Source organism: Staurois parvus, unplaced genomic scaffold, assembly GCF_062004578.1.
Source record: "Staurois parvus isolate SC_StPar_1 unplaced genomic scaffold, SC_StPar_1.0 ptg000175l, whole genome shotgun sequence".
Taxonomy (NCBI): Eukaryota; Metazoa; Chordata; class Amphibia; order Anura; family Ranidae; genus Staurois; species Staurois parvus.
The window spans coordinates 2,231,903-2,258,802 of record NW_028317971.1 but is presented as its reverse complement, the minus strand read 5'-3'; the positions used below and the strand labels follow the sequence as shown (position 1 = coordinate 2,258,802).

The window sequence follows — 26,900 nt, the reverse complement described above, 5'->3', positions numbered from 1 at the left end:
GAAAGGATAAGTATAAATATAAGGATAAAGCCCACCCCAGGCACATATAACTAACACTATCCCCTCTCCTTTTTTTAATTGACTCCATCATCATATGTTCTGAGCCAACGCCGCTTCTATCAGTGAATGCCTGTGATCTAGCTCTGCAGGTTCACCAACCCTTCTGCTGGAGTTTTCAGGGCTTGTTAAGACTATGCCAATGGAAAGTGTCACCTTAAATCCCAAAATATTATTCTTACACTCTGCAGCCCAGAGGAGAGAAGACCTGTCATGTGACCAATGATCTAGGTAAGTATTTGGGCATTCAGATTTTTTCTTACATTTCTTCAGCAATTTAGCAGAAGGGAGGATGTTATACCTCACTTTCTATCTGAAAGACAGGGTGTCACGGGGGCAGTAAGTGATTGAAAGTCTCTCCAATGGGACTAGAGTCAGAAATGAAACCAAAAACATGTTTTAGCTTAGTCTGGAAGGGTTAGATCCTCTGCCAAATTTGTATTGATGGCTGTACCATTCTGTCCCATTGGCACCCATTCTACTCCTTTCTTGTCCTGTTGTGACTGGGGCAAGGCGTAAGGTGAGATCTCTCCAATGGAATTACAGATAACAGTTAAAATTTGAAGATGTTCTAAGCCTTAGAACATACAGTGCTCAGCATAAATGAGTACACCCCTTTTTAAAAGTGAGATTTTAATCAATATCTCAATGAACACAAGACCCATTTCCAATATTTTGACAAAACTGAGTTGTATAGAACATTTGTTTAGCTCATTACATAAAAGTAAGGTTAATAATATAACTTGGATTACAAAATCTTCAGTTCGAATTAGTTGATGCAAAAACTAATACACCCCACAACAAAAACTACTATTATCTATTATTTTGTATGACTCCATGATTTGTAAGGACAGCACCAAGTCTTCTAGACATAAAAAAAACAATTTGGTGGCATATTGCAACATCTATCTTTTTCTATTCTTCAAGAATGACCTCTTTTAGAGCCTGGATGCTGGATGGAGAGTGCTGCTCAAAATGTCTCTTCAGAATTCCCCATACTGTAGGTGTTCGATTGGGTTCAGATCAGGAGACATACTTGGCCACTGAATCACTTTCACCCTGATCTTCTTCACAAATGCAACAGCGGCCTTAGATGTGTGTTTTCGATCATTGTCATGTTGGAAAAGTGCAAGACGACCAAGGGCACGGAGTGATGGTAGCATCTTCTCTTTCAATGTGGAACAGTACATCTGTGAATTCATGATACCATCAATGAAATGCAGCTCCCCGACACCAGCAGCACTTATGCAGCCCAACAGAAGGACACTGCCACCACCATGTTTCACTGCACCACCATGCATTTTTCCTCCTGGGTGGGTTTTTTTGTGCATGGGCTTTAGGAGAGGCTTCCTTCGTGAATGACACCCATGCATGCCATTCTTCTGCAGTGTCTGTATTTTTTTTTTTTTAATTTAAATATTTATTAATTTTTCTTATTATAACAAAAATTTCATATGACAAAACACGATACATATAAATAGTCAATATATTTCTACCTTGTTCCTTCTATTTACCTCTTTTCTTTCCCATCTCCCCACCCCCCTTTTCCCCTCCCTCCCCCCCCTCCCTCCTTTCTGCAAGATCTCAAAGTCTCTCTCGGCCCAATAACTTCAAGTGATTTCCTAGTTTAAAGTACTCTATATTTCTCTTTCACTCCTGATTTTTCCCATTTATCCCATCGCGAGTAGTATAATTTCAGCCTATCTTCCTGAGTATAGTAGGATTTTTCCATTCTGCTAATCTGGTTTACCCTATTGATCCAATCCTCCTCCGTCGGGACCTCCATCTTCCACCAAAACTTAGGTATCAACCCTTTTGCAGCACTTAAATAGTACCATAGGCCTGATTCTTTATATTCTTTTACTGATGTCTCAACACTATGTAGGAGACACATGGTTGGGTCTAATCCTATGTCATTTCCAGTTATTATTTCTATTAAATTAACTATTATCTTCCAGAAAGCCTGAATTTTTGGACATTGCCACCATATGTGAAAAACCGTACCCTCTTCCCCACATCCTCTCCAACACATTTTTGAATTCTCCCCCCTCATCCTGTGCTCAGTGCTCGGTGTAATATGCCATCGTGTCAAACACTTATAATTAATCTCAACATCTCTCATACTAACATTCTCATGAACTAATCTAAATATCTTATTCTGTTGATCTTCATCTATCACCACCCCCATATCTCTTTCCCACTTTGTTATAAAAATTAACTTCATATCTGTGTACAGTTCTGTGAGTATTCTATACATTTTTGTGACACCGTGTTTCCCATCTCTACGAGTTTCCAATAACCTTTCAAACAGATTCCACTCCTTTTTTAATCTCAAAGGTTTAGGAAGAGTTCCAGTAAAGCATTTTAATTGATGATATTTCCACTCGTCTATTTTACTAAACAAATCTCCTCCCCTTTCTTTTAAATCTTTAAATGTTCTCAATTCCCCCTCTACCAAAACGTCTCTCAATTGGATATCTTCCTTTTTAATCCATCTCCCTGATACCTCATCTTTTCCTGGAGGGAAATACTCCGTGTTTGCAAGAGGCATTAATATAGAGTTGAATTCCCATTTCATATACCTATGTAAATTATCCCATATCCTTAAAACATTTAAAGTGTAAGTGCTTGTGCTCTCTTTAATCCTTCTATAATGTGCTGGAACCCATATCATCTTACTCAAATTAATTCCACTCAGTTCGTTTTCTATTTTTACCCAACTTTTTCCCTTATGGTTAAAAGTCCAATCATAGATTCTTGCTAAAATTACGGCTTTATAATATCTCTTGACATCAGGTAGTCCCATCCCCCCTTTCTCTTTAGTCCTACTTAGTGTTTCATAAGATATTCTTGGTTTCTTATTCCTCCATATATATTTTGTTAACATTTTTCTCATTGTCTTAAAAAACACCTCTGGAAGTTTGATTGGGATCATTTGAAATCTATAGAGTATTTTAGGTATAATTACCATTTTGATTAGATTAATACGTCCTAACCATGATGGGTTTCCTCCTTCTAATCTTTTTAGTTCATCCTTAGTCTCATTTATCAGAGAAATATAGTTTAATCTATACAGTTGTTTATATGAGGTAGCAAGTTTTATTCCTAGGTATTTTATATCTTTTTCTCTCCAGATAAAGGGGAATTCTTTTTGTAATTTTTCTTTTTCGCTCTTTGGTACATTAATGTTCAGAATTTCTGTTTTTGTTGGATTAATTTTTAAATTTGATAGTTCACCGTATTCCTTCAAGATCTTCATTATATTTGGTAGTGATATTCGGGGGTTTCCCACATATAACAGTAGGTCATCTGCGAAGGCTGCTACTTTATGTTCTATATTTTCTATCTGTATTCCTTTTACTGCACCACTATTCCTTATCATTGATAACAGGGGTTCCAATGTCAAAACATACAGTAGGGGAGACAGTGGACATCCCTGCCTTGTTCCATTGGACATCCCAATGGGTTCCGACCTCTCCCCATTTACCGTAATGATTGCAGTGGGCTCCCTGTATAGTTTACCTATCCACTCGCGCATTCTCTCTCCAATTCCCAACACTTCCAAGTTGTCCATCATAAAGCCCCAGTCCACTCTATCAAACGCCTTTTCGGCGTCAATTGACAAGAGTACCACCGGGGCTTTCCCTTTTCTACTTTTCTGGGTAAGCATCAACGTTCTTAACCCATTATCTCTACCCTCTCTCCCTGGGACAAAGCCCACCTGATCTCCATGGATCCATCCGGGCATTAGATCTTTCAACCTGTTAGCTAGAACCTTTGCGTACAACTTAGTATCGGTATTTAGTAATGAAATTGGTCTGTAGCTAGAACACTGGGATAGATCTTTTCCCTCCTTGTGGATGAGAACAACATGAGCCTGAGCCTTGAGGCTGTCCAATAATTATAGATGTAGTGGTTTAGTCCTACTACAGATTTACAGTTGATGATTTGTAAGTAACTTTTGTTTTTTACCTTTGCAGTGTTGAAGCATAATCATGTTGAATTTGTTTTGGCATGAAGTAGATTAAACTTTGAGCAGGACTTTGCCAAAAGCAATTATGAGAACAGAACTTGCATTTGTCTAGTCAGCCACAAAATTGGTTCCCTTCTTTTTCTGTTTTTAACAAAATTGGCACCTTAATTTACATTTCCAATTTGGCATCCCTCCCTTCGTTCTGCCCATTCCACCTGTGAAATGCAGGAACTGAAGAAACATTCAGCTCAAAAGGCCACTACTGTAATAATTAAAATGTATAGAAACAGTCTGCTTACTCACTGTGCACCTCCCTTCCCCATTGCCAAATGCTGCAAAATATGACAGTAATTCAAAAGCAAGGTTAAAAATACTTAAATTTCCTCTGGCTTCTGTACTGCAGGTCTACTTATTCACTGTGCCCCCCCCCCACTTTGCCAAATGCTTTAATAGAAAAGCCAAGTTAGATAAACTTAATACAGGCTTATGTACTGCGAGGGGTGATGTCACCCTCTTTCTGATAAAATCATGCTTAATGTAGAGTAGCCCAAATATCAGAGATTATGCTCAAACACAGTGGAGTAGTGTGTTCTCATAAGATTTCATCAACCCAGCAGTCCTTGAGTTCTCAACAGAAAAAAATGTAACATCAACCTTGCCTGGGTGCTGTTAGTTAAAGTCAAGGGACCGGTAAGTACTGTATACTTAATTAATTGTTATCCCTGAAGGTTATCTTATATTATTATGTGCAGAATTTTGCCATGGGGAAGGGAAGCACAATGATAAACTTGACCTTGAGTTTTTAGTGTAAGGTCCACTTTAAGTAATTTTAAGCTTACATATAAAAAATGTACTGTATATTGAAGTGTCTTTCAGTTTTGCACACATCTGGCTATTTATTTTGCACTTCTGTGGTTTTATTAGGTGTTAATGTAGGGATAGACAAATTAATATGGAAAGTGGGCGCCAGTATGTCCTATCTAAGAACCAGAAGGTTTTTTTGAATCTAGCTCAAATGACAAAAATTAAAGAAAACTTAAAAAGTTAAGAGCCAGCTATAATATTTAAGGGGCATTGTCAACTTGGCTTCTGGGTTTTATCATTCCCTGTGTCAATATTTTGTAATAATTGTTGTTGCTGGTGTGTACAATTATCCAAACTGTACAACATAAAGTTGCCAAACCAGAACTAGCTAGTTAAACATATTCCTTTTGCATTAAGTCCTTAAGCCTATGGTTTGTGGAGAAATCTGTGTCAATATTTAACAGCTTAACTATATCTTGCAGAACCCCTCCCAGTTGTACCATGACTCCTAGCAACAGTAAACCTTAGCACTGCATGCTGGGCGACATAAAAGATACTCCGGATTGAGTTGTGTTTCCATTTCAGTTTTAGGTAAGCCAAGGTCTTTATATAGAATTGTCACTATATAAAAGTATTGACTAAATTGTATGAAATGGCTGTCATCCAGGGTAACCAAAGATATTTGGGGTGTTTTTCATGTCTAGATACTCCACTGTATAGTTAGGCTTCTCTACATCTGATTTTATAATTACAAAATAAATACATTTTTAAATCCACTGATGAAGATTTTTACATGTTGCTTTTGGAATTGTCATTTATGGAAGTATGAATACCTGTGCCATAGAGTAAATCCTAAAGCACTAATATTGCAACTTACTATTATGTTGTATATTAGTTTGTGGTAATACTTAATACTGCAGTAACATAACCAATTTAATAGTCTGTCAGACGTATCTAAAATATTTATTCCTGAATTATCTTGAAAGGGAGGCTTTACTTTCCTCTGGAAAATCACTGGAACTAGAGTTCCACTAATTTTAGTTAATTTTAGGCTGTTATATTACCTATATGTTTGTGTGTATTTAACAGTTTGGTGAGAAAATGATTGTAAGGCAAATAATAACTCATAATTTATAACTCATAAACTGTAATAAAAGGACACAAGCGAGCGCTAGGTATTAAGCCGCTCGCATAAAGGTGAAACCTCTTACCCTCTAAACAAATATATAAACAAATATGCAGCGCTAAAAGATAATAACGTGATTTAGTGCAGGCGCTATGGGTGATTCTTCCATGCTGTGTAGCCAGTCGGCTCTCCAGCTGGCGGTTGCACTCGGAGTGCAATGCATACTAGCACAATATGCCTTTACCTTGCAGGGGGAAAGCTTTTTTTTTTTTTTAACTTTACTACTACTTTAATCTTATTAATCAATCTGTATCCAATTAGGTCCTTACACTACAATGTGTTTAGTAGATCTAAAGGGAATTGTACAATCAGATTGTAATATGTGCAATATCCGGGCCGGTTCTTGACGCAAAACCAGCTACTTGCGTCCACCCCCCCTCAAAAAAAAAAAAATAGAACATTTCTAAAACAGTAGAAAATATTAAATCAACAAAACATGAAACTGCTACATTTCTTTTAATTTTCAAAAATAAGTGCCATAATATGCCACCAGCACCAATATTAAAGACAACAGTGTCACGGACAGATGGCAGTGGCAGGGTGACAGTTGTATTGAGTGGAGCAGTGTTTCTCAGCCTTTTTTCAGTCAAGGCACCCTTTAAAATTATGGACAGTCTTGAGGCACCCTTTAAAATTATGAACAGTCTTGAGGCACCTCATTCTAAAATGGGGTTACTCTAGACCGTCCACCCCATTCTAAAATGTGAAAAGCTATTCTTATAGTTTTATACGACATAACATCCACACATGTACGACACCCAACATTAGAGGTGATTTATTCTTCCAAAGCAAATATACTTTTGCACACTGAGTAGTGAGTAGTATTCTAGTATTTCTCTACTCACTCAGTTTTTATCCATCACTGAGCTAATGTGACTCCAGCACTGATGGAAAGGGGCAGGGAAGGGTCAAACTAGGAAGCCATGCAGGCAGCTGACATCCTCCTTATCAACTGATGATGTCATTGGTTGTCAGGATGCCGGCACCTAGAAGGTCGTAATAGTGCACAATGAAAGCCCGTGGCTTTGTTGTAACTAAAAGGCAGGCTTGTTCCACACGTTGGCTTGTATATAAGTTTTGGGCAATTTTTAGACATTTTGCCAAGGCACCACTGAAGAAACCTCAAAAGCACCCCAGGGTGCCTGGGCACCCTGGTTGAGAAAGGCTGGAGTGGAGGATGATGGATCCACACTCTGACAGATTCCAGAATGGAATTCCCCAGGCAATGGGGGGAGATAAAACGCTATGACAGCAGGCAGCTCAGCCCACACACAGAGAACACCTGAACTAAGCGATCCCATACAGTGACAGATCCGACACAACACCACTGACACAAATCAGTAGGCCCAGCAGGCTCTAGAAGAGCAGGCTGGAGGATCGTGATGATGTCATCACTCACTGACACATTGCACATGTGATGGATGTGCGGCCGGGTCACACTCACACAGACACGAGACATTAGAGTCAGACATAACCTTCCTTCACAGGCGCAGCTACGCATCTGATGATGAATGGGAAGAGAGGCTGGAACTCTGTCCATTGATCAGCAGACACCAGCCAACTTGCAGTGAGGTACTGAGTCTGAGAGGAACCGTGGAAGGAGCCGCAGATCAGCTGCTACACTTGCCCCAGACTCCTAGCATCTTCCTCTGTCCTTTCTTCCTCCCTTCTGCTGCCCCTCCCCTCGGTTGAAGGATCATTCTTGGCGTCGCACATAGAGAGTGCCGGGCCTATGATATGTCCAGGTGCCCCTAGGTGGCAATGCATCCTAGGCGGCTGTCTAGTTTGCCTAGTGGAAGCCCTTTGTGCAGTGAGCTTAGACCAGGAATGTTGGGGAAAAAAGGTGAGCACTGGCTACTGGAGGAGTGGGGAAATGTGTATTACATCTTAATCCTCTACCCCTAGATTTAATGTACACTTAACCACTGCAGTGCAGAGGGACCTCCACTGCAAGGGTATTTATCTGTAATCCCATGTATTGTTAACAACGTTCAAATTTAGACATTTTTTTTTACAGTTATTCCTATGGAGCATATGGTTAAACGCCAGTTTGTTGAAGACAGAGCTACCATATTGGATAATCTTCCAGTATCATGGAATGTAGCAGAGCCTGGACCTTATTACTGTGTTACATTAAAGATGTCCAGAATAAAGGATCTTGCTTTTGATTTTGAATTTGGATCTTTAGACTCCAGGTAGGTTTTGTGTAGTCCAACAAACAGTGATATTAAAGGCTTATGTTCCTTTGCACATAATGATGATGATTGATCATTAATAGTGTATGTGATAAAGAACATTACATAATTACACCACTCGTACTTCTTGTCTGTCAGGGGCCAGAACTTTTACAATATATTACTGCTGGTGAAATGCAGACTGTGCAGCTGGAAAGCCTTTGAAAAATTGGCTGCACACAGGTGACCTCAAGTTCCTTGACATGAGCACACCTCCTCTCTCTCCTACACCTACTCTCTCCTCATCCAGAAACCAACAAGAGAGCCATGACTAGATGCTGAGGGACTGTCAGACAATGAGAAGGATCTTTGAGTTTGGGAAGTTGAAGTTGGAGGGGCTCACTGGGTCCATCATCTTGTTGAGCTTGTACTTAGAGTGAACCTGTGCTTTGCCCATGTAGGAAAAAGCAACAGATTAAAAGAGATTATACTCACCTGAGTGGATACAGTATCAGTTCCCTGCTGCTTCTAAGACTGACAACTGAGCGATCAAAGACCACTGATCACTCAGCTCTCATTCTTCAGAGAGCCAGTGACTTCAAAAGCTAAGTTAATGGGCAATATGACCTTTCCCAAACACTAGCATATATGGTGGGTAACCAGTGGCATCGTTGTTAGTACTGTTGTATGCATGTACAGTTGTGTTCAAAATAATAGCAGTCAGACATCACTAACCTGATCAATCACTGTTTTTGGTAGAAATTATGTTCTGTGTAATTGAATCACTAATTGAAAGGGGCATGTTAAAAATAATAGCAGTGTGGAGTTCTATTAGTGAGGTAATTTATTCTTTGAAAAACAGGTGGCAATTATTGCCCTTATTTAAGGAAGGAAGGCAGCAAATGTTGTACATGCTGGTTACAGTGCATTTCTCTCTGAAATTTTGAGGAAAATGGGTCATTCCAGACATTGTTCAGAAGAACAGCGTACCTTGATTAAAAAGTTGATTGGAGAGGGGAAAACATATAAAGAAGTGCAGAAAATGATAGGCTGCTCAGCTAAAAAGATCGCAATTGCTTTAAAATGGCAACCAAAACCTGAAAGACGTGGAAGAAAGCGAAAAACTACCATTCGAATGGATAAAAGAATAGCCAAAATGGCAAGGACTCAGCCAACAATCAGCTCCAGGAAAATCAAAGAAGGTCTAAAGTTACCTGTGAGTACTGTTACAATTAGAAGACGCCTATGTGAAGCCAAGCTATCTGCAAGAAGCCCCTGCAAAGTCCCACTGTTGAAAAAAAGACGTGCTGAAGAGGTTACAATTTGCCAAAGAGCACATTGACTTGCCTAAAGAGAAATGGCGCAACATTTTGTGGACTGATGAAATTAAGATTGTTCTTTTTGGGTCTAGTGGCTGGAGACAGTTTGTCAGTTGACCCCCAAACACTGAATTCAAGCCACAGTACACTGTGAAGACAGTGAAGCATTATGGCGCAAGTATTATGATATGGGGATGTTTCTCATACTACGGTGTTGGGCCTATTTATCGCATACCAGGGATCATGGATCAGTTTGAATACATCAGAATACTTGAAGAGGTCATGCTGCCTTATGCTGAAGAGGAAATGCCCTTGAAATGGGTGTTCCAACAAGACAACGACCCCAAACAACCAGTAAACGTGCAACATCTTGGTTCCAGACCAACAAGATTGACATTATGGAGTGGCCAGCCCAATCCCCGGATCTTAATCCAATAGAAAACGTGTGGGGTGACATCAAAAATGCAGTTTCTGAGGCAAAAGCAAGAAATAGAGAAGAACTGTGGAATGTAGTCCAATCATCTTGGACTGGAATACCTGTTCACAGGTGCTAGAAGTTGGTTGACTCCATGCAACACAGATGTACAGCAGTTCTCAGAAACAGTGCTTATACAACTAAATATTAATTAAGTGATTCAAAGGAAAGCAAAATTTTCAAACATTTTTCAGTTTGTATAGTGAATGTTTGAGTTTGTAAAGAAGAATACAAACACTGCTATTTTTTTGAACAGTCTAATATTCACTTTTCTTCAATTTTTTAGAGGAACAACACAAATTTGATATATTTTTCTTCATGTTTTGATTTGGAATAGAATGTGTAGTGTTCCCAATGCATTTGTGTGTATGGAAATAAAAGCTATTAGAAGAATTTTGAGCTTTATTCACTTTTGTCAACACACTGCTATTATATTGAACACAACTGTATGACTGCTGAGATGTGCATGCTCCAGTGCTGTTTCTCTTCCTCTTCCAGCATCCCCAATATGTTGTGAATTGTGAGGTTGAATCTTTCCAGCTGTCGGTCCCTTTGAGGGTGGTAGGGGGATATTCTGGTCTTCTGAATGCCCAGCAGTTCTAGGAGTTGCCTGATGAGTTGGCTTTCAAAGTCTCTGCCTGGTCAGAGTGGGTTTGTTGCAGTAGATTATGAAGAAAGAGGAACTTTTCCTAAGACCCCTGCCACTATGCATGCTCACTAGTCTTTTGTTGGGAAAGCCTGGGAGTAAGGGGTAAAATGGTCTATCACCAGAAGGACATTTCCTTGTCCACTCATATCCGATTCCAGGTGCAAAAATCAATGCTCACCAACTCTGTAGGTCCTTAAATTTGGAAGTGGCCCATTGGGGCAGCTCTAGAGGGCAACATTTTCCTCTGGATGCAGCGTATACAGGAGTGTCAGCACCAGGGGTGGACTGACCATCTGGAAACTCGGGCACTGCCTGAGGGCCCGGGGTCAGTAGGGGGCCCCATAAGATGCCCCTGGTACCTTTTTCATAGGCTTTTTTGAGTTTGGGCAAGGACACAGGGGCCCCATGATCCCCTATTGCCCAGGGGCCCCATGAGTTGTCAGTCCACCCCTGGTCAGCACCTTTCAACTTCGGGCAGCATGCGTGGTCAGTGGAACTGGTTTCTCACTAACTTGAAAGTCCTTTTCAGTCCTAAGAGACAATGGTCATTGTGAAACTGAAAACAGTTTTCTATGTTTTTCCAGGAGAAACAATTGCAATATCTGATATTATCCTCTCCCTAGGTACAACACACTGAAGCACATCGTCCCTGCCAAGCATTACAGAACATCTTCCAGCTATGGGTTGGAGTACTAGTCAGGAATAGTCTTTCTGTTGAGGGTGCAAAAGTCAATGTATATCTATGAGGAACTGTTCTTCTGTGCCATTGCTAAGGGTTAGGCATAGAAACTCTTGGATAGCTCATGTTCTTTTCAGCTCCTCTAACTGCTCTCAAAGGTCTTCCAAATCATCAAGTGGAATCTGTCGATATCTTTCCTTAAACTGCTTGACTTTCTGAAGACAGATTTGGTGCTGGGCATTCTTGGCACCCCACATAAAACATATTCTTGGAAAATAAATTCCGCCATCTCTACAGAATTGAGCTTTTGCTCTCTCCTTCAGTTCCAATGTGATTTGGGTGTTCTTCAGATAAAATTGTTCTACCAGAATCTTGTCTTCAGCTCACAACACCAAATCATATGTTGAGACGGGTAGCAGGATTCACTTGTCTTATCAGTAGTCTAGTCTATAACAATTAGAAGGTTGACAGGGATTCTTTCTTTCATTTGTTGCAAAGTCCTTGTGGATACTATTTAGCAGGTCAGCTCCACTCCAGTGTTCTTTCCCTATGTGTCAGCTTCAAGGAAAGAATGGGCCCGGCTAGTCCCAGCTCAACTTAACTGAAGCCCCTAATTGCAAGTGGAGCTATCTTATTGGCTGAGTTTTGCATTTCAAATAGCTTCGAAGGTGGGTCCTCTTAAGCTGTCAGTGATACTGTGCTTTTTATGGGCCTCATAAATGTACCATTCATCAAAAGCATGCGTGGCCTGCTCCAGCCACTCTTTAAAGTCTTCCTCAATGGCAAGTTCTGGCTGGTGTTATGAAAAGGACCTCTCAGTAACCAGACCCAATGCATGCTAAACGACTCTTCTGGCACATTGCCATGGATTCTCCTAGGGTGACAATTAATTCAGGCCCTATCGTGGCTGTAGGCACTAGTACAGGAGCTCCTTCTGTTGGCATGGTCTGACTTGTGGTTTGGTGTTTAGCATTCTTGTTTGAACAAGTCAAGCCTCAATGTGGCTAGTCAGCTCTAAGCTAGCTCCATGAAAATTGGTTGGGATTCCATATCCTCTTACACACCAAGACTGATGGAAAAGATGTTTATTTTGGCAGCATGTTTGGCAGAGTAAATAACAGTAACAATACCTGTAAAAACAGCAAATAGTAGTTGCAATAATGACAATTTACAAAAAAGCACTCCAAACCTGGCTCAAAAAGATTATCCTTGCTTCTACCAGCAGTCATCAGGCTTGGGGGTTAGGCATTGTTCCTCAGGCTGAGTCTGCACCCAGTTGCTGCCCCTTTTTCCTACTGTCCGGGAAATGAATGGGGTGCTCCTCCAGTAGCTGCAGGAGCAGCACTTTCAATGTCCTCTCTTCCCCTCTCCTCTCTCTCTCTGCTAGACCACTTTGTAAAATAACAGCTGTAGAGAGGAATAGAAGCAGCTGCAGTATGTGTGGGTGGCTGTGTGGCAGCCCTGGGTCATGTGGCTGCAGTGTGAGTGGTGCCAAGGCCCAGGTTGCATGAGTTTGTGCTTCTAAAGAGGAAGTATTAAAGTGAACCTACTTTTTTTGCCCAGCCCAAACCCTTAGGTGCTAACTTTCTGTAAACCTTGCCTCCTGTCTCTACAAATATTATTATTGCATTTGTTCATTGTGAGATTTACTGTAGTCATATGATTATGTTGCTAAAAAGTTGTATTTCTCAAATTTGGCCAATATATCATAAAATGGCATTTAAGCTTAATGTTCATATGGAAAATAATCTTAAAATCACATTTCTTTCAGAGATAAGTTTCCAGTTACAGAGTTTCCTGAAAAGTAAGTTTTTATCCTGAGGCTCCATTCACACTGGGCATTTTAATAACGCTGGTAACGTTAGTTATGTAAAGTCACGTTTAAAACGTGCATTGTTCAGCATTTTTCCAGCGGTTTTGTATTAGTGTTTAGCGGTGTGTTGCCGCTTTTTTCCGAATTTTGCGTTTTCTAGGTTTTTTCTTTACCAAAAAAAATTTTTTTTTTGTAGTCAAAAAAAGTCTAAAAACGCTGGTTTGCACCGATTTATCGTGATTTACTGTGTTTTGCCCTGTTTTTCAGCCTTAGAGCGTTTTTACAGCTAAAAAACTCCTATAGAAACCCACTAGTTCTGGGGTTTTTTTCCAGCCAAAAAACATCCCTCCCAAAAAACGTTGATTACAGTCTATGTGTGCATGGACACATAGGATAACATGGTGTGGAGTTTACTGGCTGTAGAAAAAAACGTCAAAAGCCAAAAACAGCAGCTATAAAAACGTCCACTGTGCATATAACCATTGGTATGCCATTACCACTAAGTAAACAAAAACAAATACTGTATGTTTGCACTCAAATGTTTAAATTGCTAGGTTTATATAACTATATACAATATACAGTATAGCAGAATGTATGCAAGTCCTATGCAGCTTTCTGCGTTGTGAATGTTTACCAGTGGGCTGTACTTACATGAAACGTCTGCATGTGTTTCCATATTGGTGAGACGATCATGTAGAACCCTATGATGTTGGTACAGATATCGGGATTACGAACCGTGATATAAAATATTTTTAAGATGTAAGAAAAATGCTTGCTGTATTGGAAAGTTCATTTAGGACTTTTAATGGACATACTGTAGAAATGGATTACAAGCTATGCAAATACATCAAAATCAGAGTTCTGCGTCAGTGCTTTAAAGTTTGTTAGAATGCATGTTATTGGTTAACCACTCACCTTTAGCTTTTCCTTATAATTCTACTGTCCTGTTTTAGTATTTATGTTGGATAACCAGATAGTTTTACATTGTTCTACATTTTTTTTTTCGCTTTGTCTTTTATTTCTCGTGAACTCTTTGCTCTCCTCATGAACATCCTGATTTAAGCCATGCCTCTGCACTTCCTGTTTTCCAGATTATTGTGCTCTTTCCAGCCAATATCTTGCTCCTTTGATTATTTGCAGCTGTCCTTATCCTCACTACCATTGGTTACTGACCTTTGGCTTGTTCCCTGACTACGCTTCTAATTGATCCCAAGCTGCAACAATTTGTTACCAACCTTCGGCTTGTTCCATGACTATGCTTCTGCTTGATCCCAACCTGCAACCATTGTTACCAACCTTTGGCTTGTTCCATGACTATGCTTCTGCTTGATTCCAACCTGCAACCATTGTTACCAACCTTTGGCTTGTTCTGCGATGATGCTTCTGCTTGATTCCAACCTGCAACCATTGTTACCAACCTTTGGCTGGTTCTACGATGATGCTTCTGCTTGATCCCAACCTGCAACCATTGTTACCAACCTTTGGCTTGTTCTGCGATGATGCTTCTGCTTGATTCCAACCTGCAACCATTGTTACCAACCTTTGGCTGGTTCTACGATGATGCTTCTGCTTGATTCCAACCTGCAACCATTGTTACCAACCTTTGGCTTGTTCTGCGATGATGCTTCTGCTTGATTCCAACCTGCAACCATTGTTACCGACCTTTGGCTTGTTTACTGACTACACATCTGTTTTATACCAACCTGCAATTACTTGTTGCTGACCTTGGGCTTGTTTACTGACTACACTTCTGTTTGATCCCTACCTGCTATATCTGCTACTGGACCCTGGTTTGCTCACTTCCTGGTGGGGCAATCCTGAAGGCGGCAGCCTGGTACTAACACACAACAAAACCCATGCCCAGTCATCCACAATAGTGACCTTTTTGTATACCTAGCCTTCTGGTAGCTGGGAGCCTTTCTACTGCTGTAGCTGCTGGTCTCCAATGATAACTGTCACAGCAACTGTGACAGTTATCATTCATGCTATGCCTTGAATGTAACTGTTTTGGACAAACCATTAAATCAGTGGGTTTAGTTCTGATTTAGGTGGCGCTATTAAATTTGCATGATGTGATTTGTCCGATGATTTTTCCTTTTTGTCAGCAATAAGTGGTGAAAGGCAGTCCTCTAATGTCGGTCCTACTCAACTTTTGCCCGATTCCTGCTGAATTGTCTAAAATTTGAGCTGTGGATGGCTCTGTTGGCACCACCCAGCTTGAAAACCTTCAATCTAAAAACTGAATGAGCCGAATGGAAAATTCTTGAGCAAGCAGTGACTGTTACTAATCAGATGCAGTCACTGTATGGGTATTCTAACAGCCACAGGAGCAGCAGATGTTTAAATACAATAGCCAGCAGGAAAGATTCCTCCATACACAATGTTTGGCATGGAAAGGGAAATCTATTGATTGCTTTAATTTGGCCTGCAGGTCGGAATGAGAGAAATATTGTCGTGTGTGGCTAACCTAAGCCCTAGAGCAGGCATCACTAAATGGCGGACCGGGGTCTGGATGCGGACCGAGTAACTGTCCCATCCGGACCCATGCAGTCCTGCCATTTAAGAGCCCTTTCTTCCCCCAGCTGTCTCACGGTCATCCTCACAGAGCTGACAGTGGGAGGCAGGACAGTTCTGGATGGAGGGTGGGAGCTGCCTGAGGTTAACAAGCAGGTGATTGGTTGCTAGGATGAAGGGCAGTCCTAGCAATCAATCACTGTCTCTGTAAGGCAGGACAGTAGGGTGGGGGTGAAGTTAAAGGGGCTAAGGACATTAGTGTGAAGGGGGGACTGAGGACAGTAATGTGGGGGCCAAGGACTGTGGTGTGTGGGGGCTGAGGACATTAAAGTGGGAGGGGCTGAGGACAGTAATGTGGGAGCTGAGGACAGTAATGTGGGAACTGAAGATAATAATATGGGGGGGGGGAGTCTGGGGACAGTAATGTGGGGGGATTATTTAAAAAGGGACAGAGTAGTCTTCAGTGAAGGGGGCTGAGGACAGTACTGTTGGGGGGGGGGGTGATGTCAAGGAAGTGTGAGAACCCTACTGTGAAAGGGATGGAGGGGTGTGATTTAAAGGGGGAGCTGAGCACACAAATCAAGAGGGATCTTTCTGTGCATGAAGAGGGGACTGTGATGTGCAGTGGGGACTGAGGACACTGATATGAGAACAGGTTCAGATCTGTACATGTGCATTTGGTGCACATGTTGTGGGTAGGTCAGCACTGCCTGCTAGAAACCTGAAGAAGTCCCCGACCCTTTTTTCAAAAATCGCACCGCAGCAACATGTGGTTTGGTGCACACGAAAATGCCCCACAGGGGCCTACATGAGATTCGAACCTCTGATGCATGCAAATCTTACTTCCCGGACCTTGGTGAATTTAAATTCAATACCCCTGCCCTAGAGGTTCATGGACATCACCTAAAGGCAACAACTGAAGGAATCAGGTAGAGTACTAAATCATGACAAAATAATAGACTGATTCTGGCTAGAGCCTGGGTCAGGCATTGGAAAAATGTAGTATAGTAAAGAAATTAGGCAGAAGGTAAGGGCACACGATAGACAGAAGGCACAAAGCAGAACCAAGTCATGTTGTCATCAAGATAAACCAGAAGCAAGAGTCAGAAGACAAGATAAGTTAAAAACCAAAAGCAGGAGACCAAGAGCAAGTTCCAAAGACAAGGCGAGCAAGTAGCAAATGAGAATAATCACAGCAATAACTTCCAAGCAGTAAAATAGACAACTTTGAACAGACACAGAAACTGTTTTGTTTTGTTTTTTAAGTTAAAGCTTTCTTTTGTAGTATTGTCTTCCAAAATTATGTTGTGTTCTAATTATTTTAGGGCAAAAACTATACAAAATAGAAAAAATAATGTTATTCTGCTTTACCGGTGATAGTTTTAGAACTAGTGCTACTGTAAATACAAAAAATAAAACATATCTGCTAATTATAGTAATAATACCATTGTGTTTTCAGTATAAAATGTGGGGATGGTCTTTATAAATAAAATTAAGGCTTTTTATATTTTGTATATTTTTTGCTAATACATCAAAAAAGGACAAACAACTAAAAAAAATGACATACTGATTTTTCTTTCTTTAGAATCCTTAAGCTTGATTTATCTCTAAATGAGTTGGTTGAATTACAGCCTGACAGTTTTCATCACCTTAAAAACCTTATGGAGCTCAATGCTTCCTTCAATCTCCTGCACAGGTAACTATCTCTGTATGCCAAAAATAGAGTGATACAGTGAAAGCTTTTTTAGTCTTCATTTACAGAAAAGAAGATTGATTTGGCTTTAGCACAATGTGAATTATGATTGTTAGGATTGAAGACTTTTGAAAAACATATTGTATATCTTACTGACCTTGTCCAGTCTACAATGTAAGTGTACCAAAATATCCAAGTTTACTGTCATTTTTATCTTTATCTTTGAGATTCCTTAATTGTATATAGTATTTATTCAACAAAAATGTTAGGAAAAGGGAGTGCAGTTTAATAATTAAAGCAATCAGGCCTTTATTTTCACTTTTTAACCTGCTTTGAAAAAATGGCAGCACTCATTTCACAAGTGTAATTCTTATCTTAAGTGACATTTCATGTGTTTAAAACCACTTGCCTACCGGGCTCTTATACCCCCTTCGTGCCCAGGCCAATTTTCAGCGCTATCACACTTTGATTGACAATTGTGTAATCATGCAACATTGTACCCAAGTTAAATTTTTATCATTTTTTTCACACACATAGAGCTTTCTTTTGGTGGTATTTATTCGACACTGGGTGTTTCATTTTATTCACTATAAACTAAAAAACAGCAAAAAATGTGTTTCTATTATAAAATTTAGCAAACAGGCAATTTTTCTCCTTCATTGATATGTGTTAATGAGGCTGCACTGATAGGCAGCACTGATGGGCACTGATAGGCAGCACTGATGAGATGGCATGGATAGGCAGCACTGATGGGTACTGATAGGCTACACTGATGAGATGGCACTGATGAAGCTACACCGGTGGGCATTGCTGAGGAGGCACTGATGAGGAGGTACTGATATGCAGCAATGTTGGTCACTGATGGGCGGCACTGATGGGTGGAGCTGACTGATGGCACTGACTGGCAGCACTGCTGGTCACTGATGCGTACAACTGCTGGGAAGCACTGATGGGTGGCACTGCTGGGCACTGGTGGGAGGCACTGCTAGGCACTGGTGGGTGGCAATGCTGGGTGACACTACAGGGCACTGATCATCAGTGCCCTGATGATCAGTGCCGATCTGCTCTGTGACAGCTGCCGATTATCACCAGTACTTTCCTCATGCTGTGACAGCATGAAGAAAGTGCTGCTGATGACCGGCAACTGTATTTATTCCATTATCTGCTGTGTCATTGGACACAGCTGATCACGTGGTAAAAGGCCACTGTGATTGGCCTTTTATCTCATCACGTGATCATCTGTGTCCGTCATATGACGCCCTCCCAGAACTGGATGACTGTGCTGTAGCCGTCATTTGGCTATAGTGCGGTTAGCAAGTGGTTAAATAGCATGGGTAGTGACACAGAATGAGAGGCCTAAGGTAGATAGATACTGCAAGGCCTAAAACAGGATGGGGCAATATTGATGTGTGATTGATGTGGGTTTGGTTTTTTACGTTTTGGATAGAGTAGGGAAGGGTTAAAACCTCTATTGGATTATTTTTGCTGTCTGTGTCCTGTTGTACAGTTTCAGAAGGTTAGAGGAAATCTCCAAAACGTGAATGGAATTATCAACTTAGTTGTCACTGGAATATTTGTCCTTATTAAAAGATTTTGCTGCACCTTTTGCTCTTGTGATAACTCTATACTTTAGGATTGCTATTTCCTCTCTGTTTTAGCGACAGTGATCACCAGTAGATATAGAAAGGTAATTCTCCCCAGCAAAGACACATGCAGTGGGTGTCCCCAAACAGGTGGTAGCAATCAATAACTCTCTCCCTTTTGCAAATGTCTTGTGTGGTTGGGTCTGTCAACTGGGGACACACAGACAGGATGGGAACATGAGAGAGATTGTCCTTATATTTTTATTTGGTGCCAGTAGGAATGTAAGATATCCCTCAGTCTGTCCAGGTTGGTTGGGTTACCTCTTTTTCCATTAATGCAGTATGGACACATGATAGCTGCCTAAGACTGCAAGTTGCATTGCCTCACATTATACTTAGTGCATTGCTGGATACATCTTGCTTGAGGACAGTACATCCTGGAAATATCAAACTCACACCACCAAATGTCACACTAAGCACACTTCACACTGTAGAACGTTTCACCCAGCACAATTCACACTACGCAGAGTATGTCTCACTCTGCAAGCAGGGCACCGCATGCAGTGGTATGTTATATTTGGCATACAACCCAGTGCTTTACGTACACTGCAACTCATTACAATAAGTCAACATATATCATGCCACATTGTAAATGTGATATATCCACTTCAGTCAGTCAGAATGCTAGGCATTATCTTCTAGCATGATTTTCCAGACTCTCTCTTTCTCTACCTTCAAAGAGACTATCCTCAGCCAAAACCCAGCAGTTTGAACTACGTTCACTATCCTTGAGCCTACTAAACACTAACTGCTGAGGTGTGTCTACTTTGGGTGGAATTTTACCATGTGTGCAGCCAATTTACTAAACACAATTGTTCTGACAAGGTGAAAGTCATTTTAGATGGAACACATCATTCAGCATGATGACATGTAATATATAGCTAAACAAACACAGCACAAAAGAAATTAAGATTGCACAAAACAAAATTTGCAAATATAAATGCCCAACAAGACTACAAGACCGGAATTAAACATAAAACTGACAAAAGAGATATAAAATATAGATAATAGGAAAAGAACTGGACAGCAAGGAAGCTGTTCGACAGCCACAGCAAATTGCCATGTGTGGCTGGTAAAGATAACTATTCATAGGAAAGCTATGACAGTGCAATGCCAAAAATAGTCAAAATTCATTGTAATAAAGCAAGAAAAGATAGGGATTCCATTGTTGGCTGAAATGGTTTATAGCTCTACCCTTCTTGGAACTGAAAACCACCTGTAGATCTTAGCATTAAGTGAAACAGACATATGATTAAAGAAGAACCCAAGATAGGCAAAAAAATCACCCCTTAGTACACCCCCTACATAAAACACTATGCAGCTAATACAGTTTTTAAAATCCTTACCATTTAGGAGAAAAGTCTCATTGAATTTTCAAGACCTCATGTCTGTAATTAAAAAGATAACAGCATCTGCTCTGGCAAGGAGGAGGTGTAACATTAGGGATTACATTGTATCCTCTCCTTTCTCTGTCAGTAAAAGGAAACTACAGTTCCCAACGACCACAGGGAATTGTAGTGAATGTGAATGGGTACACTAGGCCTCTACATGTTGAACGTGTCTGAGAATCTTGGTCTGTCCACTACTGCAGGTGGGGCTGAATTACATCACCGCTTCCTGGAGAAAGAACTATAGAAGGGATGTGCAAAGACCAGTGGCTGGGGGAATAGGAGGCATAGCAGCCACTGGTCTTACAAACAGGAAACTAAAGAGAATTAATGATTTGATTTGAAAAATAATAGCCTATTTCAGAGCAACTACTAAGTGAACCAGAAGATGGATGACATATCCAGTGAAGGTAGGAAATCAGCAACAAGGACATGTAAAGATGTTTTTTCCTGGAGATCTGCTTTAAATTCTAACACAATACAATCTGGTTGTCTTCTAAAAGAATAGGGACTGTTAATTTAGCAAAGTGAATATTTACCTTTCAAAAAAGACTGTTCACTTAGCTTAGTAAACAATCTGAAAACGTGTTTAGTTTGAATACCTAATCATGTGAAAAGAAAACAAAAAACAGGATTTTTGCTTGCATGTGATTGGAGGATTTGAAGTGAACACAGCTTTCCACTAAGCTTACGTTCAATTCTCAAAGTGAATTTTCAGTTTGCCAGCTGAACAATCTTTGTTTGTGTAGTAAATCAAGCATAATCCATCTTTTACTACAGTCAGGTCTGTCTCAACACAGTCTTGGAGTGATATATAGCCTGTAACACGTTGTGGTATTGCAATAGATCTTATCATTTATCATGAGCTGCAATATTTCCATTGCTAGTAGAGTGTAATAATACAATGTAATCTTTAGTTCTACATAGTAAATATACTTTGACTGTAAGAGGTACAATAGCCATTTTCCTAATGTAGTAGTTTTTTTTAAAGGGATTCATAGATTGCAAGATTAGAGTGGTGAATGAAAATGTACTCATCAATTGTTCAAATATTACGAAGACTGTAGTACTATGAAATACAAACTCTCTTTATGCAACATTTCCAGGTATATTGACATTGTATTAGAACAAATGTTAATAATGCAGTATTGGTTAGCAGTGATCATTTATCTTTCCATATTAGCTCTTCAGGTGAGGCAGAAGCTAAAACTATGTAGCATGTGCTTGTACAACTATTTGTTTGCTTTAGGCAATCTATGATTAGTCAGTATTTGTATTTCATCACAATCTTTTAATAACTTGTCTATTAAAGCTGAAGTTTATATATATTTTTTTGGTGTACAGCACCATACAAATTAGGTGTGTGCAGGGGCGGACTGACAACTTATGGGGCCCCCTGGCAATAGGGGATCATGGGGCCCCTGTGTCCTTGCCCAATCTCAAAAAAGCCTGTGAAAAAGGTACCAGGGGCATCTCATGGGGCCCCCTACTGACCCCAGGCCCTCGGGCAGTGTCCGAGTTTCCAAATGATCAGTCCGCCCCTGGGTGTGTGTGTATCCTATTATCTGCAGATTTATTTATATATGGTACTTATATAACGCCATCAATTTACACAGCACTTTACACATATATATATTGTACATTCACATCAGTCCCTAACCCTCAAGGGACGTACAATCTAAGGTCCCTAATTCACATTCATACACATACTAGGGCCAATTTAGACAGGAGCCAATTAATCTACCAGCAGGTCTTTGGAGTGTTGGAGGAAACCAGAGTACTCAGAGGAAACCCACGCAGGCACAGGGAGAACATGCAAACTCCAGGCAGGTGGTGCTGTGGTTGGGATTTGAACCAACGACCCTAGTACTGCCAGGCGGAAGTGCTAACCATTTAGCCACTGTGCTGCAGATGATTGCTTCTGCTAAAAAATCATCCCTGCAGTGTCTCATTCATAGCTGCCAGATATTGCTCTGAGTGCTGTAAAGGTAGCAGGTGCTGCTACTACTAAGAAAAGTTTCCCTGCCTGCCAGCCCCCTTCTGCCCTCTCTGCCATTCACAGAACTCTTGCTATTATTGTCCCACAATGCTTTATGTTCTGTGAATATAGGAGTAGCAGTTGAATGACAGGATTCCTTCCAACCATTCATGGAATGCTCCACAGCAAACATCCATGGAAGGCTACACCACATCAAAGTTTATCCCACCAAACAGGCCCAAGGATAGTCCCATTTTTGTTTTGGGGTTTAGTTATCCACTAAATGTTCATTCAGTTAGGTTATGACCATAGTTTTTTTAAAAACAATGAGTCTAAAATTGCAAGGAAGGGGGCTATTAGTGAATTGCATGGGATAATGCCATAATAAATTGGGACCAAGATATTCATTTTTAGTGGCATGATTTGTTAGTAATATGCCTTGTGAAATTGTCCTCTAAACAAGTGGCCTCCAAACTGCGGCCCGTGGGCCGAATACGGCCTTTTGCCTGCCTCTATCAGGCCCTTGGGGTACTATTCTTCCCACTGACACCAAGAAGGAGGCACCATTTCTTCCACTGGCAGCAACTATGGAGCTTTGCAGATGCAATGCAGAGATTCAATGAGGTGATGCCGTGGGTGCGAAGAAGATCATATACCGTCGTACTTCCATCCATAAGACGGAACAACCTGCGAACCGGGAGCTTTATTGCCCTGACCCGCTGAGCAGCTTCTGGGATACCCAAGAGGCCCATGGCAGAGTGGCGGAGCGTAAGCAGCTTCAATTAAAGGCCATACAGAGACCTATGTTAAAAAGTCCCCCCAGCAGCAGCGTGGGGAGACGACTATCAAGAGTCCAATGGCAGAGTGGCGGAGCGGAAGCAGCTTCAATTGAAGGCCATACACAGGCCTAGGTTAAAAAGTCCCCCCAGCAGCAGTGTGGGGAGACGACTATCAAGAGTCCAATGGCTGAGTGGCGATCCGGGAAGTCAGCGTTGTGATTGCAGATGCAATGCAGAGATTCTATGAGGTGATGCCGTGGGTGCGAAGAAGATCATATACCGTCGTACTTCCATCCATAAGACGGAACAACCTGCGAACCGGGAGCTTTATTGCCCTGACCCGCTGAGCAGCTTCTGGGATACCCAAGAGTTTGGCTTCTGTGGGGAATATGGTTGAAAACTGAAACTTAAAGGCATGTTGACGGAAGGGCACCAGTGTCAGTGCTCCGGAGGGAATATAGCTTCAAAGCTGACACTTAAAGGTATATCGACGGTCAGAGACCACAGGAAGTGGAGCTTGCGTCTTAAATCGACTGAATGTGGCAGACGTGAAACGTCTACGGGCCGTATATGAAACGGTTGTTCCTCTTTCTGGAATAAGTGTTGGAAATGGCCACTCTTTTTGGTGTGGCGTTTTGTCTATTTAATTCCGATAACGGACTCTACTCCTCCGTGCAATCTAGTTACGAGACCCTGGGCAGGTCTGGGTCCAATTTGTGGTAGAGACTGGTTTTGTTCAGCAATGCTTGAGCGAGTAATAACAGGTCTGTGCTGCCCTTTGGTGTCTGGCTTAATGCGCACAACACTGAACGTCCCAGCATTTGTCAACGATTTGCCGTTAAGTGATGCAAACCCGCTGAACCACGTTCATGAGGAGCCGGTACAGGGGGCCATGAATCAGTATGGACCTGGCAGCAGTGTGAGGAGACCCGAAAGTGGCACATGGCGCAGGGTGGCGGTGGAGGCAGCAGTATTCGGAAGACATACACAGGACTAGTTTAAAAAGCGGAAGCCGTCAGCAGCGTGAGCAGACGACAGAGGCACATGGCGCAGGGTGGCGGTGGAGGCAGCAGTATTCGGAAGCCATACACAGGCCTAGGTTAAAAAGCGGAAGCCGTCAGCAGCGTGAGCAGACGACAGAGGCACATGGCGCAGGGTGGCGGTGGAGGCAGCAGTATTCGGAAGCCATACACAGGCCTAGGTTTAAAACTGGAACCCAGCAGCGTGAGCAGACGACAAAGACGCACATGGCAGAGGATGGATCTGACAGCAGTATGAGAAGGCGGTACAGGGGCCCGTGGCACAGTGTGGTGATGGGGGCTACAGCAACTGGATGCCAGAAAGTGGCCGATAGGGCTATATACTGCGTGGAATTATAAAGTTGTAAAGACAGCGGCCTATAAGGCTATACACACTATAACAATCATGACTTGATTGACCATTGGCCTATAAGGCTATACACAGCATGAATATCATGACTTATTCTGAGAGTGGTTTGGAAGGCTATATACAAAAAGTAATTCATGAGCTGTCCGGACAGCAGACAATAAGTACATATATACAAATCAATTCATCAGCTGTCCAGCCAGCGGCCTCAAAGGCGACACATATAGAAAGCAATTCATGAGCTGTTCAGACAGCGGCCTCTAAGGCGACAGATATACAAAGCAATTCCCGAGGTGTTCAGGGAGCGGCCTGAACGGCTAGGTTATTACTAAATATATTTTTGTGGCCAAACATCGGCCTATAAATAGATGTCTACACAGTGACAAAAAATTATGTCGCCAGACAGCGGCCCCTAAGGCGACAGATATACAAAGCAATTCCCGCGAGCGCACAGGGCCCACAGTGTCTGAGGATGGACGTTGGCGCAGAAAGGCAGAGACCAACTGACTACATAGGTGGTTTTTATAGTACTTTATTTTGGCCTCCCTCTCAGCAGGTGTGAAAAAGGCCACCATATTTGAACGGTAGCGAGGGTCCAACAAGGTGGACAGCCAAAAGTCATCCCTCTGTCTGATGGTTATTATTCGGCTGTCGCTACGCAAGCAACCGAGCATGCTATGGGCCATTTGTGCCAAGGAATGCGAGGGACTCCCTGCCTCCATCTCCACAGCATACTGCCACGGTGCGTCTGGGTCCTCTGTCTCCTCCTCCTCCTCTACCAGATGCTCCTGCTCCTCCACTCCTGTCCGCTGAGTGGAAAAACCACCCATTTCACTCAATAATTCCTGAGCACCAATGTCCTCCTCTACCTCCTCCTCTTCTTCCTGTCCTGCCCCCACAGGGGTCATGTGGCGTTGAGATCTGTGCGCCACGTCTACCGCACCCTGACCAGCCATTGTTAACAGCATTTGTTCCAGGACATGCAACAGAGGAATGACGTTGTTCATCTCATAGTCCTGCCGACTCACGAATAGCGTGGCCTCCTCAAAGGGCCTGAGCAAGCGGCAGGTGTCACGCATGAGCTGCCAATGGCTGACATCTAAGTTACACAGGGGAGTACCTTTATCCGCTTGTAACATCAGGAAATCGGTGATAGCCTTTCGCTGTTCGTAAAGGCGGTCTAACATATGTAGGGTTGAATTCCACCTTGTTGCAATGTCGCAGATCAGGCGATGCTGTGGAATTCCGTTCTGCCGCTGCAGCTCAAGGAGGGTGTGCTTTGCGGTGTAGGAATGGCTGAAATGCATGCAAAGTTTACGTGACATTTTAAGGATGTCTTGCAGTGGGATGGTGGATTTTAGGAACCGCTTGACAACCAGATTGAACACGTGAGCCATGCATGGCGCATGGCACAACCTTCCTTGACGCAGAGCAGACACCATGTTCTTTCCGTTGTCGGTCAACATGGTTCCGATTTTCAGTTTGCGCGGAGACAGCCATCTGTCGATTTCTCTGTTCATTACACTCAGAAGTTCCTCCCCTGTGTGACTACGTTCGCCAAGGCATACCAGGTGCAGCACAGCGTGACACCGTTGCGCCCTGCACATGTGATATGCCGGTCGGGTAATGGGACTTGGCACGGGGGTGGCGGCTGAGGACACGGCGGAAGAAGAGGTGGTAGAGGCGGACATCTTTGCTGGACCAAGGACGTGCAAACGTAGAGGCAAAAGCGGCGTGACCTGTCCAAGTTGCTGGTGCGGCTGTGCCGGCACCACGTTCACCCAGTGGGCCGTAAATGACATGTACTGTCCCTGACCGTAGTTACAGCTCCACACGTCGGCGCTGCCGTGCACTTTGGCAGAGACCGACATGCTCAAAGACTGGCCCACCATCTCTTCTACATGTGAATGCAGGGCTGGCACTGCCTTTTTGGCGAAGAAATGCCGGCTTGGCACTCTCCACCGCGGCTCGGCACAAGCCATCATTTCTCGGAAAGGTGCTGAGTCCACCACTTGGAAAGGGAGGGACTGCAGCACCAGCAACTTGGACAGGAGGACGTTCAGCTTCTGCACCGTCGGGTGCGTGCTCGCAAACTGTTGTCTCTTGGAAACGGATTCCAAGAAAGACTGCTGACGGAATCTGTGAAGAGGAGTAGCAGGAGAAGGAGCATCTGAACGAGCGGAAGATGCCAACGAGCGACAACTCCCCTCAGCAGAGGTGTTGGAGCCTTGACTGGCTGATAGAGGGCGATTGACGTCGGGTGACGGAGCAAGTAACGGAGCGGGTGATGGAGCGGGGGCTGGGGCAGGCAGAACCGCCGTATCTTTATCACGGTTTTCCCAGGCCACCGAATGGCGACGCTGCATATGCTGACGCAACGCTGTAGTCCC

General features: G+C 42.3%; 1 protein-coding gene across 1 annotated transcript in view; it reads left to right on the top strand.

Annotated features, from left to right (window-relative positions):
* Positions 1-8,045: 8,045 nt before the first annotated feature.
* Positions 8,046-26,900, top strand: part of LOC149462378 (uncharacterized) — a 140,944-nt gene continuing 122,089 nt past the window's right edge. The window contains exons 1-3 of the mRNA XM_089677007.1: positions 8,046-8,215; positions 13,088-13,120; positions 17,229-17,339. Of these exons, the coding sequence (XP_089533133.1) occupies positions 8,046-8,215; positions 13,088-13,120; positions 17,229-17,339 (314 nt within the window). The remainder of the gene's footprint in view (positions 8,216-13,087; positions 13,121-17,228; positions 17,340-26,900) is intronic.